The sequence below is a fragment of the Megalops cyprinoides genome, chromosome 16, assembly GCF_013368585.1.
Source record: "Megalops cyprinoides isolate fMegCyp1 chromosome 16, fMegCyp1.pri, whole genome shotgun sequence".
In the NCBI taxonomy this organism is placed as follows: Eukaryota; Metazoa; Chordata; class Actinopteri; order Elopiformes; family Megalopidae; genus Megalops; species Megalops cyprinoides.
This window is the reverse complement of record NC_050598.1, coordinates 12,070,293-12,089,586: the sequence shown is the minus strand read 5'-3', so window position 1 is coordinate 12,089,586 and position 19,294 is coordinate 12,070,293. Positions and strand designations below refer to the sequence as shown.

The 19,294-nt window shown below is 43.1% G+C and overlaps 1 protein-coding gene across 1 annotated transcript; it reads right to left on the bottom strand.

Annotated features, from left to right (window-relative positions):
- Nucleotides 1–265: 265 nt before the first annotated feature.
- On the bottom strand, nt 266–18,185 carry anxa6 (annexin A6). Its single transcript, XM_036547854.1, has 25 exons — nt 17,984–18,185; nt 15,911–15,960; nt 13,921–14,005; nt 12,827–12,921; nt 12,141–12,254; nt 11,916–12,006; nt 11,659–11,738; nt 11,357–11,413; nt 10,997–11,090; nt 10,391–10,486; nt 10,225–10,283; nt 9,701–9,823; nt 9,394–9,452; nt 8,637–8,715; nt 8,062–8,143; nt 7,698–7,792; nt 7,171–7,284; nt 6,971–7,061; nt 5,253–5,332; nt 4,998–5,051; nt 3,623–3,716; nt 3,364–3,459; nt 3,122–3,180; nt 1,667–1,789; nt 266–761 (listed from the first exon to the last, which is right to left on the bottom strand). Exons 2-25 carry the CDS (start codon nt 15,917–15,919, stop codon nt 702–704), a joined length of 1,989 nt encoding a protein of 662 aa, XP_036403747.1. The 5' UTR covers nt 15,920–15,960; nt 17,984–18,185; the 3' UTR covers nt 266–701.
- Between the last annotated feature and the right edge of the window lie 1,109 nt (nt 18,186–19,294).

The window sequence follows — 19,294 nt, the reverse complement described above, 5'->3', positions numbered from 1 at the left end:
AGAAATGAAATTCAGGGTGAAAATGCTGTTCTTTCTGGTTGGAAAAAAAAACTCAAGATTTGTTCCCAGTGGCTTCCATGAAAAATTATTTTGATCATTACATTCATTTAGGCACATCACGTTAGCAGTGCAATGCAATGAGGAATTTTTGGGAACGGCAATGAAAGGTCTTACAGGGCTGTACAGATCCTTGTGTTTTTACGGAAACATTACCTATAGAGATATTTAAGAAAATACAGTTTCAGAACAACACTGTGTGATGAATTCCATTTATTTTGTAGAGGGAAGGATAAAAAATTAGACATAACAACTTAGAGAGATAACCAGGAAGTGAAAACATACACAACTTTAGCAGTTCTTAGCTTCTGGAGAACCAGAATAGATATCTCAGCAAAGGATTTAACACTTTAAGGTAATGGCATCAGTTGTATGGGCTTTAGTTAAAAACAACAAAAAAACCTTCCCTTGCTCTCCCCTCCCATCCCTCTGCACTTCAATCTGGACATGCAGAGACTCTATATCCACCACAGGGATTAGGGGGGCAGAGCCTAGCTAGGGAGGATGGTGGGCAGGAGCCATTTGGCAGACGTGGTGTGGCAACAGCACAGGTAATGAAGAGCTCAGGGATCCTCGCTATCACTGTGGCGGGGTAGAAACGATGGATCACGTCACAGTTTCGGGGTCTTCCTTGGCACGGGAAGCTAGTCCTCCCCACCGCAAAGCAGGAGGAGGGCTTTGCGGTAGTCCCCTGAGGTGTCTCCCTGGAGGTGGAGGGGGAAACAACTGGTTCAACAGTGTCAATACAAATCATTGTCTTTTTAATAACAACAGTGTTATGTTATCCAGATCTGATTTAAAATGCTGGGTAAATGTGTCCTTTGGGGAAAACTGCGTGCATATGCATATGCATATGTGAATTTTATATATATATATATTTTTTTTTTTCTCCCCACTTTATGGCTATGTAAGAAAGGCAATCCTGCAAATTGTTTGTTGCTTCCTTGATTGATATAAATGTATGACAAACGTCAAAGGTGATTATGAGGAACTGGTTCTGTCACCACCACATAAATGTTGGTTACACCACAAACATGATTGTTCCTGTAACACCATGCATTATAAAGTCAGTTTTATGATTTCTGAAAGGAGCATGGAGCATGAGCATATCGGAAAGTAAACTGAAGTGCACAATAAATGACTGAAGTGCTGCTAAAATACAGGAAATCATTTGAAAGCTTTTTTGTGTCACAAGTGTAAAATGTGCGAACATTTCCAGTACAAAGAAAATATTTGTTTATGGTTGACTAGAAGGATGTAGAAGGCACATTAACTCTGTCACTGGCTGTTATTCTCCAACTTCAAAGACAACTTTGAGGAGGAAGCCAGCGGAGACCTGTTACAGAGCACTTCCTGTCACGGGCACCATCAGCCAATCGCATGCTGTCCTCAGAGAGGAAGTCATGCATGCGGGGGAAATTCCTGAACAGCTGAGCTGAAACCACCAGCCCGCCGCGCCCCCCTCCCCCCCCCTTCCCTCACACCCTGCATGAAGATGAAGTTTGACATTAAAGATGAGGTCGCACGCCCACTCAATCCTGAGCCATGTGTGATTTGCATTTATGCAATCTGTCTCCATAGGAACCTGACCAACACAACCCGCTGTTACCTGGATGAAGTCGTGCAGGGAGGCCTCGTGTGTGTCCTTGAACTCCTTGCGTATGTTGAAGAGGTCGATCTCGCTGCGAGACACCATGATTCGGATCAATGCACGGTCATCTGTGCCCAACCCCTGAGAAGCAGACAAGACGGTGCCATCAGACCCAGTGCACTAGGGGCCTCCAGAAGCTCCAGTCCTCACATGAAGACCATGAATGTGACAAGGTCGACTATCACAGGTGGCAGGAGAGCAGGAAAGGATGGCTCTTCCACCATTTTGAGCAGAACCAGTACACCATGTTTTACCATTGTAAACAGAACTAGAACAGCATGTTCAAACATTAGGAGCAGAGCAAGAGCAGCATATTCTACCATTTTAAGCACAATTAGAGCATTATGTTCTACTGCTGTAAACGGAGGTAGACCAATATATTTTACTGTTGTAAAGACACCCAGAATAGTATGTTCTAACCTTGTAAAAAGAACGAGAACAGAGTGTTCTACTATTGTAAACCAAACTACAGCAGTATGTTCCAACGTTATGAACAGAACTAGAGCAGTATATTGTAATGCTGTGAACAGAGCTACAGTAGTATGTTCTAATGTTGTGAACAGAGCTACAGCAGAGTGTGTAAATGTTGAGAAAAGAGCTACAGCAGTATTTGCTAATGTTATGAACAAAGCCAGAGCAGTATTTGCTAATGTTGTGAACAGAATTAGAGCTGTATGTTCTAATGTTGTGAACAGCAGTGCTACAGCAGTGGGCAGGCAGCTGTTCCACTTTCATAGGTGGAGCCAGAGCAGTCGTGGGTGGCTGTGAGAGCAGTGGCTTGTCTCCACCAGTCATGTTGACCTGTGGGTCGACATCCCCAGCTGACACCAGCCTGTCTCAAAAATAAGGTGCTTCCTCTTACATTTATTTTGACATGCATCCAGTTTCCTGCACTGCTGTAAACAACTAGGAGGAAGTCTGACCACTACCCTGCTGGAGGCTTACATGCATTTAGCTAGCTAGGAGCAAACACAGGTCAACTTGTTAAATGTAAATACACTACAGCATTAGGTGATCGTCAGTTCTCTTTTATCCAGCATACTAGGCCGCCACATTTGTCAGTTCTGTAAACACACCTGCATCTGACAAAAGTGGAATCACATCCTGGCTAGATCAAGCACTAGGAATCCAACTGTACCTAGGGTTACAAGCGACCTTCAGTGTTATTAAACGACAACAAATGCAAATGAGAGCAAGTGATTCAGATGGACATCAAGGACACAGAATTACATTTTTAGCCTTTCATGCTGAACTGTCATCCTCCCGGAAGGATGGCCGGCATTCTAACAGGTTGATGAACATAACCAGCTACACTGTTCTCACCTTCCTCCGCCCCCACCACCCCCAGTTTTGAAATGAAAAGCTAAACTTTAATATATCACACACATGCAGCAGCACACGGTCTTACAGTACCTTCATAGCTTTATAGAGACGGTCTGCGAAGTAGGACGGCTGATTCTTGACACTCCGCACTGTAAGAGATAAAAGTGAACACAGTTCAACTGATCATCAACACACCATCATAAGCCAGGGCACCTCAGCTGGTCCGAAGGTCCACAGGCCTTTTAAACTCCAAACCCAGTGTTCATATAGAAACATTCTAGCTTTCATTACCCACTAATACATGTTTGTAACGTCTATGAATTGGAACTTACCAATGGCATACATGGCATTCTTGACATCCCCAGACATCTCCTTCTTTATCACTTGCTCTATGTCCTTATTTGTGCATTTGACAAATTCTTGGAGGACTGCAAACACAATCACAAATCTTACATACAGCACATACTCAGACTGTACCATTAATTCTTGATAAAAAGTCTTTAATGAAAAAAAGGAAAAAAAATATGAAGCTGCAACACTTCCTCGTGCTCACTGAAACACAGGGAACGTTACTATTGGCCAGCAGCTTACCTCTGCGCAGGTGAGGGAAACTCCTGGTACACAGAATACTCATGAACTTCATCTCCATTTCGCTGGAGTCATCATTGCACGCATTACCAAGTTCCTAAGCACAACACGTTTTGACGGTGGTTTATTAATTTTTTCAGTGTCTTATACATCTTGATGCATGGCTCCAAAAGACAAAAGACAGTAGCACTAGACAAGCCAGAGTCAGCCCTGAAATGCATTCCTCTTACACTGAATCATGATCAATACAAATAAACAGTAATGTGGTTTACATTGCATCTTTGTTTTCACTAGTTGTTTTTGTCCTGTTGTAGCATTCATCAGTCAAAACAAGGGTAGCAGTTATACCAATAAACCAACAATAATCAAATCCAGTACTATACACAACCAAACACAAACAAAAATGCAATGTCACTTTGTAGAAACATCAATGTTTTTATTATAAGAAGCATAACCAAAATTTTCCTCTACTGGATCAAGGAAAATATTTCTCTATAATAAGTTCTGGAAGTTTTTGTTTTTTTGTTTATGGAAATTCACAGTACCTGTACAAACAGTACATGCTGAAAAGTGGAACGTACTTGACGTCACTGGGCCCATTGAGGTTAAAGAGTTCATGTAAAACTCACTACTGAAAACTGTGGTTTTATTTTCACAAGTCCAAGAAAGTTCTGCCTAAAAATGGTTTCCTGTTTCAACCACCCATCTGTGTTTGAAGGGCCTTCTATTCACACCATGTATGTACACAGACACATGCATGTACTGTATGTGTGTGTACATCCATGGTGTGAATAGAAGGCCCTTCAAACAGAGTTGGGCGGTTGAAACATATACTGTATATATATGAAATACAAACACATACACATGTAATGTGCGGAATGTGTGTGTGTATATACATATACACACACGCACACACACACACATATGCACACTATAACAATATAATCACACACACACGTCTCTGTGTGGGAGGTGGCAATGTGGCTAAGCCTGTGTAGGAGTGCACAGATGTGTAGTTCTCACTCTAAACCTGCAGAGCCATTCATCCAAACTCAAACAATTAAAAATGGCTAAACTGAAGACAATTCATTTACAAAAAGTCGAGTCTCAATCCGATCTAAACATATTGTGCTTTGACCTCCACTTCAGAAAAGCGATGATTCAGAGGGAATATTTATCGGTTTTGATGACAGAATGGGTAACAATAGAATACTGTGGGTTTGAAAGTCACAAAAAGAACTGTTTGCTTAAAATACCTTTATAAAACCCTATCAGCTTCCTATAATTCATCACTTAAGGACAAAGCACTGTGTGATTAGACTGAATATTGAGCTTGTCCAAGTAAACCCAAGTAAAGGTTTGGTGCCTGTATACTGACCTGAGCATCAGCAAGGGCCCTCTCAATGTCTGCTGGACCCTCCTCACGCGCCCCCTAGTGACAGAAAAGAGCAGTGGAAAAAGTGCAGGTAGGAAACTCAACGCTCTTGTGTACATCCAAACATATCACATGTCAGACAATTATATCATTCGATGAATCTTCATGGTGACGGTGACTTTGTGAGTCATTCTAGAAAAGCCAAATGTATCTGTAATAATGACTGCAGGTCCTGGGTTTTGTGTCAGGCGATGTTACCTGCACCATTGAGACGAGGATCCGGCAGAAGTGTCCGGACGTGTCTGAGTGGATGGCGTCCTCCAGGCTCTTCTTGTACGCTGTAAGTCACCAGAACAAGGACACATGAGGATCCAGACACAACAGCAGAATAACATGGCTCTGATACCAGTGAGGAGTGTCATAGCAACCTGGCCATCGTATGTACCACAATAAAATCACACATTAAAAAAACGCAACAGCTTTATTTAATAATATTACCTGTGCTATTCATTTTAATCAACTGTCATAAGAAGGGTACTTCCTCTAAAGCCTCATGGGGAGCAAAATTTGACATCATTCACTTTACATGACATTACGTTCATTTAGCAGACGCTCTTATCCAGAGCAACCTCCATCACAATGGAGCATAAATATATCCATTCAAGTTGAATGATGCAGACCAGGCTAACAACACTCCCAGACCAGTGAGTGTGAGCATAACACTATTCAAGCCCTACTACAAGTTGTGCAATCTGACTAGGCAAAGGAAGCCAAGTACACTATACAGGCAAAAGTATGCGGACATCCCTCCTAATTATTGAGTTCAGGGGTTTCAGCCACACTGACTGTTAACAGTTGCATAAAATCAAGCACATAGCCATGCAATCTCCATAGACAAACCTTGGAAGGAGAATGGGTCATACTGGAGAGCTCAGTGACTGATGAGTGGCACTGTCATAGGATGCCATCTTTGCCACAAGTCAGTTCGCGAAATTTCTGCCCTGCTAGATCTGCCCTGGTCAACTGTAAGTGCTATTATTGTCAAGTGGAAGTGTCTAGGAGCAACAACAGCTCAGCCACGAAGCAGTAGACCACACAGGGCCGCTGAGTGCTGAAGTGCGTAGCACGTAATAACCGCCTATCCTCTGTTGAATCACTCACTACAGAGTTCCAAACTGTCTCTAGCTGCAAAATCGGGAGCTTCATGAAACGGGTTTCCATGGCCGAGTACCGGCACATAAGTCTAACATCACTATGCGCAATGCCAATCAACAGCTGGAGTGGTGCAAAGCACGCCACCACTGGACTCTGGAGCAGTGGAAATACGTTCTCTGGAGTGATGAATCATGCTTCACTATCTGGCAGTCAGATGGACGAATCTGGGTTTGGCAGATGCCAGGAGGCCTGGTCAGGCCTGACCTCAACCCCACTGAACACCTTTGGGATGAATTAGAACGCCGATTGTGAGCCAGGCCTTCTCGTCCAACATCAGTGCCTGACCTCACAAATGCTCTTTTGGCTGAATGGGCACAAATTTCCACAGACACACTCCAAAATCTTGTGGAAAGCCTTCCCAGAGGAGTAGAGGCTGTTATAGCTGCAAAGGGGGAGCAACTCCATATTAATGCCCATGGTTTTGGAATGGGATGTCCAAAAAGCTCATTTAAGTGTGATGATCAGGTGTCCACATACTTTTGGCCATATAGTGTATACTACCATACATCAGTCACTAGAACACAGAATCTAAAATACATTGCAATACTACATGTAAAATAAAGCGTAAACACCTAAAATAAACAGCAACCACATAAAATATACAGATAAATGCACCTGAGTCCCTTGATGAGTTGCACTTGAGTCTCTTGATGTTGGCCAAAAGCAAGGGTATTTGATATCTTATTATAGTGTTGCTATATTTTGCTTGGATGAAGTGTAAAAGCTGCTGGTGCCCATGTGACCTGCACATTCTCCCTCACCTTCCTGATAGGCCGCGCACATAGCATGGATCTCCTGGTTGCTTCTCGTGACCAGGATCTCGATCAAAGCGTGCTCGTCTGTGCCAGCCCCCTGAGAGACAGAGAAGGTTGTGATTGGACAGAGAGCTAAAAATAATTTTTTTAAAAATTTGTGCTCAAACGGGGTTGATTGGAGCAGCTCTTCTGATGTAACCTCCTACCTCCATCGCCTTCCTCATCATTTTCGCATCGAATTCTGCTGGAGTCATCATCAGCCCGAGGATTAGACGACAGAGGTTCTTGGAGAGCTCTGATTTGAGGTCTGCCATGAGATCCTGTAGGAGGCCATATTCATCACCATCATCAAAATTATAAATAATAATAGATTAATAGATTATGATTATGATGCTCCTGATAATGACAGTTAAAATATTTTTTACTTCTATTATCATCATCACTATTGCTAATTACTAATTTAGCAGAAGCCATTATCCAGGGCGACTTGCAGCTTAGAGGGTGTATGCATGAACAAAATGTATACATTAACAGTATATGAACTTTATACAGTACCTAATGCCATGAACATAATGTAGTAACAAAATAAAATACACCACAAACATAAATGATAAAGCCTTAAGTCCCTTTCCTTTGTCATCTCCATCACATTTGTATTCACACTCATCGTTTCATATTTAAGACCTCCTGTCTGTGACACTGTGTGTTTCCCGTGCATGAAAGTGAACCTCACCCTCCCCAAATGGGACTTGAATGCCTGTCTGATCTGTTGTCTCTGTTCATTGGTCCTGTGAGTCAGGATTTCAATGATGGTGTCCTCATCAGTTCCTGGTGAAATGGAGAGAACCTTGTTACTACAACTCCACGAATCCAACATGAGCAACAGGTCTCCTGCATAACAATTTCAATAGGAAATAAACAGGTACTGAGTGGCACATTAGTGGTATGGCACAAACAATCACAGGCTGAGGAATCCTACATCCAAATCATACGTGTCACATGGACAAATTGATGTAAAAACGACTTCATAAAAATGTATTTTTAAAATATGAATTGCTCACAAAACAGGCCAGTTTTTCCTGTGAATCTTGACTCACCAAAGCCTTTCATGGCTTTCCTGAGTGCCTGAGCATCACTGCCGGGGTCAAAGTTTGTGGCGGGGTATATAGTTCCTCTTAGCTAAAAAGGAGAAAGACAAGGGAATACTTCTGTATTGTCCCCAATCAAGGGACAATACAGAAGCACACATATACACACACACAAAGGCACATACGCATGTACACACACACACACACACACACACACACAAAGACTAGTAGAGCTATCATGCCTGTACTGTGGCTATGAGACACAGCAGAAGATCTCAAAGACATCTGAATATCATATTAGCAGCAAGCAGATGTAGCCATTCCCAAATGCCAGGGCAGTTACACCATTACCCTCCATTCAGGAAAAATAAACAGAAACTAGTTTTGCTCCAGAGGATTCAGACTGGTATATCAAATGACACTCCGATGGTATCTGAAACACCACAAAGCATATGATACCACAGGAAGGGTGCAGAGAGGCACTTAGCAGAGGAATAACAGCTCATACTCAAACACAGTGAGGACAGGCCACTTTAAGGGGCCTCTACGACAAGCCAGGCAATCAGGCTGAAGAGAAAGCAAACCTGCACTTTGGTCATGGCACTGATTTCCCACATCTTGTAGGCTATCTGTGCTGCTTCAGGGAAGAACTCTCCAGCTAGGCTGAAACACCAATCAAAACAGTCGCTGGTGAGTAACACAGCTACAGCAAATAGGAACGCTCCCCTTGAGGACCTGGGAAATTCTGAAATGCAACCACAAGTTCCTTCAAAATATTCTCATAGATCAGTTCCTGGAATGTTTGAAATTGTTGTCATCATTCCATACCCTATTTTAATATAATACTTAGGGTATGGATAACACTGATAGCAATCAATATTGTAATTCATATTGACACCATCAAACTTGTGTTGGAAATCGTACAACCAGCTTTTTGTTACCTTCTAGGCTGTTGTGCATTTTGTTCTTAGTTGTTTGTACTTGCCTATTTGCTATCATTTTTCTGCGCTTGCTTTGTAAGTCATTCAGGTTAATGGCAAATCAATATATAAATGTCGACAGCGTAGGCCCAAGGACAAAATCATATTCCGCTCAACTTGCACAGTTTAATCCTCAAAATGTACATTTCTGTAAACCCAAGTCAAATGATATGCACCGATTTAATTAAACTAAAATCTTAAGAGTTTTAACTGTTTCCAAAAAAAAAAAAACAAAAAAACAAAACAACTTAATCCGTTGTGCTGGGCCGCACAGACTGACTGTCCAGCGCCACACAGTGTCAGAAAATGCAATGTCCCCCCCTGCTGGCTGCAACATGGCAGCACCATCGATTCAACTTACTCATCGTCGCCCCCGCAGAGCTTGAGTAGTGTCCTCTTGTATTCACCTGAGGTGTCGTCCTGTTGGGGAGGAGCACACAACAAGAGTTGTCTGAGCCCCACTGACTATAATGATCACAGACGAAAACAGGGAAACACACCTGAACGATGCTGAACAGTGAGGTACACCTTAATACTGCTGCACGGGAAAACACACTTTAATTGTGCTGCACAAGAAAACACACCTTAATTGTGTTGTATAGGGAAACACAACTTAATGATGCTGTACAGGGAAACACAGCTGAATCGTGCTGAAGAGGGAAACATACCTTAATCATGTTGTACAGGGACTTCTCGTACTGGAGACGAAAGCACTCCCTGATGTCAAGCATGTCTATCTCAGAGCGTGAGATCATTATGCGGATCAGAGTGTTATCAGCTGTGCCCAGGCCCTGTAGAAAGAGGGCCACAGTCACACAAGGGTATGGTCACACAGGGGTAGGGTCACACAAGGCTATGGTCACACAGTGGGACAGGCACACAGGGGTAGAATCACACAGTGGGACAGTCACACAGGGGTAGAATCACACCGGGGTGGAGTCACACAGTGGTATGGTCACACAGCGGGACAGTCACACAGGGATACGGTCGTATAAAACTAGAGTCACATGAAGGTACAGTCACACAAGGTATGGTCACACAGTGAAAAGATCACACAGGGGTATGGCCACACAGCAGGATGGTAACACAGGGGTCACCCAGGCACGTGAAGCGCTATGGCGCAGGTGTGCACCTTACAACCCGGATGTCACAGCTCTCGCACACACCTGCTGATCAAAGCATCTGCATTTACCTTCATCGATTTGTAGAGGCATTTGGCAAAGAACATGGGAACACTCCGAATGCACTGCACTGTGAGAGACAGAGACGCAAGAGAGGCAGACTGCAGTCAGCCCTGATATAACACGCGGTGAGGAGCCAATGTCATTCATGATGACGCTGTAAACAGGCTCTCTTACCCACGGCCAGCATGAGTCTCTCAAAGTCACCTGAGAGCTCGCTCTTGATGCTGTCCTCTATGGACTTATCTGTGATCTTCTGGTATTCATCGAACACTGAAAGACAAGTGTCACAAGGCTTTCTACCTCACTGTGTATCACCACATGTCACCACTTCATGTGGGCACTTCATTGAGAAGATGCCGCCAGTGTCCAAGGTCATTACCATTTCATAAAGTATTTAACATCCATCATCATACCACAATATAATCAAAATTATAAGACTGAAGTGAGAATGGGAGATTTCAGTCCTGGAGGACTAGAGTCTTACAGGTTTTTTAATCATGATTTGATGTGCCATTACTCAAGGATTGACTTCAATTAAACAATTAAAAGATATCTGGGACAAATGCCAGCAGACCCTGTGTCCCTCCAGGACTGAACACTCCAGGCAAAACTGTAGTGATTAGGCAGAACAGAAATGCAGTGCAGTTCAGGACTGGGGAATGGGGGGGGGGGGGGGGGGGCAGTGAGAGTCACTGAAGAGACAAGGTTCTTTGTATGAATTTCTTATTTCAGTGTTCTATTAATTTAAATGTTAAAGTGCACACTGTATCTCTCACGCACCCATCTGAAGGTGGTAGACGCTGCGGTTGCCAAGCAACATGATGAACTTGGCCTCATCGGTGCCCCACTGCTCCTCTCCAGCCGCGTACAGCTCCTGCGGGGGCACAGAGAAACCCAGGGAGGGGGTATGGGTATTTCGAACTACACTGACCATCCAGACCCCTGTGCCTTCTAAACAACACGCAGGGCTGAACCGATTGGTTATCCGATACGCGGCCCACTGCCGTGCGGGTCGGCCCGTCAGCTGTTGCAGGAGCTGAGGGAGTTGAGCCTGTGACACGCTTCTCTGCTGCAGTGTCATGTGACCAAGGACCCAGCTGAGATGGCCAGATTCTCCCTCGGTTGGACACGCATACTCACCCTGGCATCCTCCTCCACCAGATCCGCGTTCACGACGCCGCTTTCATCTCTCGACCCCTGCCAGGACAAGCCCTCAGTCAAAACCACACATTATCACACACGCAAAAAATGCAGCGTTCTCCGCTCCTTAATCGTTAACATATAATGAAGACACTGCAACCAATTTACTGATGGAGCACAATGAATTACCCATGGTGGCCTAATAAAATCCAGACAGGAATTCAATTGTAACACCGGACTATAACTTGACTGTTTGGCTGCCATGACCTCTTGGTGAACTTTGCTCACATCCTCACACTGACCTGGAGCAAAACCACCAGCATCTTCTTAAAGTGGCCCGAGGTGTCTCCGACGATGTCCGCCTCTATGTCCCTGCCATACGCTGTGACATAAAAATGGGGTCTTTATCTAAATGCAGCAAGGCGGTGTTTGTCTAAATGCAGGAGCATTTGAACAGACTGACTTTATCCAGGAAGAGAGGTCACTGGCGCTGCTCCTCCCAGTCTGTATTAGCTCTCCAGGGAACTCATTCATAAGTCTGGTACAGATGAATACTTACCGTCTTTGTATGCGGCCACCAAGTCGTGGATCTGTTTGTTGGTTCTGGAGGCCAGGATTTCAATCAGGCATTTCTCATTTGTGCCCACACCCTTTAAGTGAAAAAAGGTTAAAGAAACATGTGATAGTAATTGGTCAAGCAAACAGACTTTTATTAAAATCTGTGTGAAATGCACACAGGGGTGGACTGGCTTGAATGCTGCTTCCCGCTTCCACAGTCTCTCACCTTGACCGCATCCTTGATTTCTTTGGCATCATGATAAGCTGGAGGTCTCATTAGGCAGACAATCAGGCGCTCAAACTTGCCAGTCAGCTCATATTTCAGATCCGCAATCAGGTCCTAGAGAGACAATAAAACATTTTTTAAATGCTGGTTGTTTTTTATTATACTAATGAACGTACTTTAGCCTGATACTCTTCAAAAACACCTAAAAGCAGAATTAGAAAAAAGATTTGTAAATGTGCTTCAGTTTGATGCACTTCACAATAAAAACACTATTGACCATCCTTTGCATGTACCAAGCAATCACACGTAGCATATCATCGTCAAAACATCATGACCATATTGCGCTTTTTGCTGCAATCTTCAAATTCAATTTAGAGCATCACATTCTTAGTTTTTTACTAGCTGTTAACCATTTCCAGGAATATGAGCACATGCACTGTATGCTTGCCTTTGAAACAATGCTTGAAATGGAAAACCTCTTTTCAACTTAACAAGGGCAACAGAGACTAAAACCTCTCCTTTGGAGAGAGTTGAAAACGTATACCATACTCATTTGGCACAGCATGACAGCATGACACAGTATAAACTTGTAAGTGTACACATTAGGACCTCGGGTCTGAGTGAATTAATGAAGTACAAACAGAAAAAGAAGAAAGAGGTCTTTGCGTTATTGAGGCTCCCTGTACCTTCCCGTAGAGAGATTTGTATGCAGCTATGATCTCCTGCCTCTGTGCATTGCTTCTGGAGGTGATCAGATCCAAAATGGTCTCCTTGTCACTGCCTGGAGGGGTAAGAGACATGAACAAAGAAAAGAACTCTCTTAGCTCTACAGAACGCAGCACGTGCTTGTAGGAGCAAATTGCCTTTGGTTTCCCATCTGTCTCAATTAACGTTAAGAGGGCAGCTTTGAAGTTTCTCAATACTGTACAGCACATATCCAGTCACCTCCCATGAGTGACTTTAATCAGAAGGATGTATAGCAGATCACCAATGTGGTGTACAGCTATTTATTGATGAATAACACCCAAAAAGACTACGTAACAATTCTACATTAAGACCACTGAACAATCCCATGGCTGAGTCATAGGAGCACACAGTGATTGACATCACTTCACACCATGCCCAGGTGAGAAAGTTTGCACTGATATAGCACATCTATTTGCATTAGATCCAGCACTAGCTCACAGGGGAGCAGACTGAATAGACTGAAGACTCATAGCTGTTTTTGTCACCCAATGCCCATGTTTTGGATAGTTGTGTTGCATTATATTACATTATTGGAATTTAGCAGATGCTCTTAGCCAGAGCGACTTATATAGGATACATTTTTTTACATGTTACCTATTTATACAGTTGGATATTTTACTGACGCAATTCTGGGTTAAGTACCTTCCCCAAGGGTACAAGAGCAGTGCCCCTTTCGGGTAACAGCCCTGCTCTCTACTACTATGCTACACTGCTGGGGCACTGTTCTGTGGTACTGTGGGTATTATATTTTTTAGACTTTTAATTTTTTTCTTTTGGTTACAGGTGCTGCTCCTTTCCAATATGCTACACGGCTACCCTATAGGTGCTAAGTGTTAAGCGTTAAGTGGTAAGTGTTGAGATCTTTATCTCAAAAAATAAAGGACCCATCACTGACATGGCACTGATTTGCTAGGTATTCTCAGGGTATGAGCAGCCACAATTAACAATGGCGACATAATTTAGTACTATTTTGATGTCGCTTTACTGCGGCTGATGCCTCGTCCATGAGATATACAATCTGATTGGCACTCACCAATGCCCTTCATGGCATTGTACAGAGCCTCTGCATCGCTCTGCGCATTGAAGTCCGGAAAGGCCGTCACCGTGCCTCGGAAACCCTGTCGGAGAAACAAGGAGAACACCCAGTGCAGTGTCTTCAGTTCTACTACTGCTGCAAAATACGATTAGGTATTTATTCTGCAGATGCACTTATCCAGGGCAATTTACAGATTATAAACTACATAACATATACTGTACATATACATCAAAATACTGTGTACAATATGAATACAGAGATCAGTGTGATATATCCTGTTGCATACATCCAGCTAAAATAATTCAATTCTAATAAGCAGACAGTAAATTATAAATTATGATAGAGCAAAATATTTATTTCATGTGGACTAAACATTGCACAGAAACAACACAGTCACAAAATGGTCGAATTGGTTTCAGCTGAGGTTCAGCACCAGTGTTAACATACTGATCCTTGTACGTGTCATTTCCTGTTGGACCTGCATGATCCGCGAGGGGGCTGGGTGCAGTTCCTGGAGCTGTGACAGGGGCTGACAGCTGACACCTGTCCCTCTAGCTGCCTTCGGCAAGCCAGGATCGGCTACCCCTCCTCACCCCATACCCTAACTCTGACAATTCGGTAAGCGCAAAAAAGGCGGCTGCTCCAGGAGCAGTGTTTGGTGTTTGGAATCTGCCCACATGTCTATGACAGTGCCAGGTGTCCTGTTATAGCTATACACATTATCCCAGAAGCACATGCCTCTTTCCTGCTCCACAGCGTCTTGAGGCTGGACTTCAGGGAACTGCACACTTCTATATACACCTCTCCCAGACTGCCCTGCCTACTGCAGACCACTCCCTATGACCTCATCAGTCTTGAGTCTCTTTAACGTTGTTGTCTCCTTATACAACACATTATCAGCATTTAGTAGACGCTCTTATCCAAAGTGACTTACATATGTCACAGTTTTTTACATGTTATCCATTTTTAGAGCTGGACATTTACTGAGGCAATTCTGGATTAAGTACCTTGCCCAAGGGCACAACAGCAGTGGCCCAGTGAGGAATCAAACCAGCAAGCTTTTGATTACAAGCCCTGCACCCTACCACTATCCTACACTGCCGCCCCCTTGCACAGCGTTACTTCTTAATTACAAAGGCAGCCTGCAAGCTGCAGTTTCCGCTTGCCAAAGGGCATGCGGCCAGACAGCTATATCCTCCCCAAAGAGCACTGCTCCCTGCACATGCTCAGACGCCATCTCTCAGAGCCCAGCAGTCAGTGGGACAGCTGAGAGGCCCACTCCCATTGACTGCTAGGCAACAGACATTTCATAACCAAACACTGCATCTGTGCAAGGGGACAGAGTACCTACATGTGTGGAACATCAGAGCCATGTGCTTTATTATAAGTAAACCTGATTAGGCCCTGATCAACAAAATTGTTAACATTAACAATAAACTCATTGTTGGTGCCCAGTGCCATCTTGAAAGATGGCAGCAGATGGAGTGACGGAGAAGGACAATGAGTTAGAATAACTACAATAGGTACATCATGGCAGCAGTTTACATTACATGGCAGCTCGCCATCTGTCCCAGTCTGCTACTTTGGACAATGCATCATTCAGGGCTTCTTTTTTCAATGAGTACATGATTAGCAGATCCAAGTCCCCAAGGGAACCAACAGCACCCCACCCGATCAGGTTTACACCTGATGAACACACACGAATGGGCCGGCAGCTACAGCTTAATAATCAATTCTAACCCGACTCCTCACCCATCTTTATATCCTTTACACCATCCTTCAGCATTTACTGTATTGTACTATACATTATTCTTCACACACAAATCACTATTTAGTTGGGAGAAATACTCAGACAGAATTTCATACATATGTTTTTTTTGTACTGTGTATATTTTGCATCTTCCCATTTAGTATTACACATCAGTAGTTCAAATCATCCTGAAATAGGGTGTACAGAGATCATAAAATCAATTATCTATTCACTTACCTTTACCATAGCTGCTGTTCTGTATGTCTGTCACAGAAAAGAACTTTAACCTGCAGGGGTGAGGAGGAAAAAAATGAGGACGAGGTAAAACATACAACACAACTACAGAGGGTTTCCATTTCAGGTACGGATAAATGCAGAGGGAGCAACCCTTCTTTATGTAAAATGTGTTCATTTTATTGACAATAAAGACTAGTCAGAAAAATCAATGGGATATCAATGAGACAGCATTCTATGGGAGACCACATGACTGGCACAATAACGTAATCTAAACCTAATGATTCAAGTACTATCCTGATTCTGTCCTGTCAACATTATTCTCCTCTGCAGACCTGGGCCGGAGGAACATGGCACATAAAGTGGATGGAGGCAATACTGCAGAGCCCCATCCCCCAGCACACTGCATACCAGGTGAAACAGTGCTAATGTATAATACATATAATTTCAGTTTTTATTAAAGCTAAGTCTCTACAGAAGTTCAAACCGAGTAAAAATGATTTCCATGTCCTACTTAAATGGGAAGGTTTGTAGAAGATGTAAGCAACAATTCTTTTTTTTTCTCAGGTCTGGTCTTCTAGACTGAAAGGTTTAGAGGACAGGAAAGTGTCGTAAGTGACAACAAGTATCACAATGATGTGAACCATACTGTCCCCGAGTGTGGGCGTTTCTCAACATGGACATAACCCACCCCTCACCCACAGTGCCCAGCCTACTTCCATTCACACAGGGTGAATTCAAATATTTCACACATAAAGGCTCCACCTCTTGATCTCTGTTCACCTCTGGATTGAAAACCAATGAGAGAATCTAAACCTTCCGTACATAAAATGTGTTTATTTTAGTGACATTAGAGATAAGGCAGAAAAATTGGAAGTCAGCGAAAACAGCCCTGCTAGCATACAACACATGCATACCAACTACAGCAGCAGATAAAGAACTGGTAAAGTCATTAGAACACAGACACTTTCCAGTAAAAGCTGTTCACCCAGAGAGAACATTCCAAGCTGACACACTAGTGGAAACCTTGCCTTGGCTACAGGCCTAGCACTGAGCAGCACAACGCTCTCTCCACAAGTCACTTTTCAGGATTCGGAAACCTTCCTTATAAGTATATAACGTTGCTTCTGTCCTCCGGGTTAAATACATTCAGTAATGCAAGTTATTAAGCCTTTAGGTTCTTAATGCCTCTCAATGCCTTTTGGCGTGACTCACTCCCACGAGTACAAATCATATTGTCCAAGATTAAATAAATAAATAAATAAATAAATAAATTTGCTCAACCCGGATGCTGTAATTCATCAGATTAGCTGTAGTTGGTATGACTATCAAGACAGAGACACAGAGTAGGAGAGAAATTTTTCCAGTCGTACTCCTCTCCAGAATATATGCCTCCAGAAGAAATGTGGTCTTCATTTTGACACTTTTTAAAATCTTATTTGCATTTTCTTTCGGCTACATATCAAGAAAGGTTGGGTCGTATAAATTATACCGGTATTTTATAGAATGTGCACTTTCAGTTTGAGAGCATGCTTAAATGCATGGCAGAAGGGAGGAGGTCAAGTGCCACACCCCGGAGTCTCTAGAGAGTGTCTACATGAAAGATGCTGCAGAAATTAAATATTCAATTTGTCATTTCTCCAGTTCATTCTTTCTTACTTCCACAACTGTTGAAGCATGAAATATGCTCGCATCCTAAGACTGCTCTAATATGCATTCACGCAACAAAAAAATAAATGATCTCAACTTACGAATGGACAGGTTGTTTGCAGTTCAGAGGCCGAAAGTAGTCTTTAAAGTTAATATTTGAAGAGGTCCTATGGTCTCTCTGCCTCTAGTACTCACAGTCAGACACGTCCAACATGTTTTAAATAAGAACCGCGGGCAGAAACACAACGTTACACATGCATTTCTGCGTTTGTACAAATAGCGGTGCTTATAAAAAGAAACATCTTTATGACAGGTTTTGTGCTGATTCATAGTGCTTACATAGCTTTAATTTTATTTTAGGTGCGTTATACAGATGTTATTAGTAGCTGTCATAATTTTAAACATCTAAAACCCGCTAACACTTACCTATTTATATACTGATCCCCCTCCTGACTCTGGAGATTTTACTGTAGTCTGGACGTCCCGGAGTTTTCTCTGTTTCTGGAAGACACCAACTTCCCTGCACAGCTGCTGTATCTCTCTCTCAGGCTGTGTGACGTATGCATGCAGTATCCGATGCTTCACAGTCTCGCGTTTATTTTATAAACGGACGGAGGTTGTGGAGCCGTAATCCACGCCGTTACTATATTTTCCTTCTTTAACGTTGATTAATGTTAACGGTTGCAATGTGATGTAGCCCTTTTCCCATCAACGACGTTGCGTCGTCGTAGAATCTGTCATACGTGCCTTGCTTTGAGACACGGTGGCGTTATTTGGCTAGCTTTCATGATTTTTTCTTGCGTTCATAAATTAATATACATTACTCGTCGATGAAAACAGAATTGTCCCTAATGGTTGTCAAAATACAGACTATTTAGCAATCCCAAGAATATGCAAGAGCCAACAAATTGCATTAAAATGAGCATAAAAATAATTATGTGCGGCAACCTCTGAGACTTTTTTGTCTAGTAATTGTGCTCCTCATAATCCCACCAGCCTCACGTGCCTCATAAATGACCACTGTTTTCTCTCATTTTCCTGCAGTTTTTCATAATTTTAGGTCTTATTGTAATAGTTTAGACATGACATTGTGCTAGGCAACTTTAAGTAAAAATTTACACCCCAAGTCTAAAACTGCTGGAGTTTGTAGGTCTCTTGTAAATTGTTGTTAGCTGTAATTAAATCCCACACTTCTGGAGGTGAACCATAGTTTTAAGAAATTAACTCAAGTAAGTATTGCTATTTTTCTACTTTATTATAGCTTGGGGGAAAAAAGGCTTGGTTGTGTCAACAACTGAGAGACTGAACTGAAAAGCAGGAGGACTAGAATCCACCCACCTTTATGAAAGGGGAAAACGGGGACAGAGAACCTTGTGTTCGTGCGAGACATTTGGGTAGTTCTATTCCTGTCCCCCTTGCGCCTGGCCATTCCTGTAAAGGGGTGAGGAATTTTGGATTGGAATTGAATGGGTGGAGGGGGTGGCGGAGGTGGAGCCAGTGTAACTGTGCCTCCCTCCCACCGCACTTACAGAAACACCCGGGACTCTGAGGCCAGCAGCCTTTGATGGCTGTGCCCAGAAATGGAAAAGAGCGCTTTCCCCCTGTCAGGGACTTTCTTTTACATAAATCCTAGCTGCCTCAGGAAGTCAGCTGTTTTCCTCTGGCACCCAGCTCTCATTAGGCAGTCAGACTTTGATCTGTCTCATACACATTGCTACCTCCAGGAGGAGGGTGATG

Excerpts from the sequence above, each read along its gene's own strand:
- anxa6 (XM_036547854.1), bottom strand. Across the intron at positions 10,487-10,996 it reads CGTCTACCACCTTCAGATGG|TGTTCGATGAATACCAGAAG; the intron begins GTGCGTGAGAGA and ends CTTGTCTTTCAG. Across the intron at positions 8,144-8,636 it reads GTGCCATGACCAAAGTGCAG|CTAAGAGGAACTATATACCC; the intron begins GTTTGCTTTCTC and ends TCTCCTTTTTAG.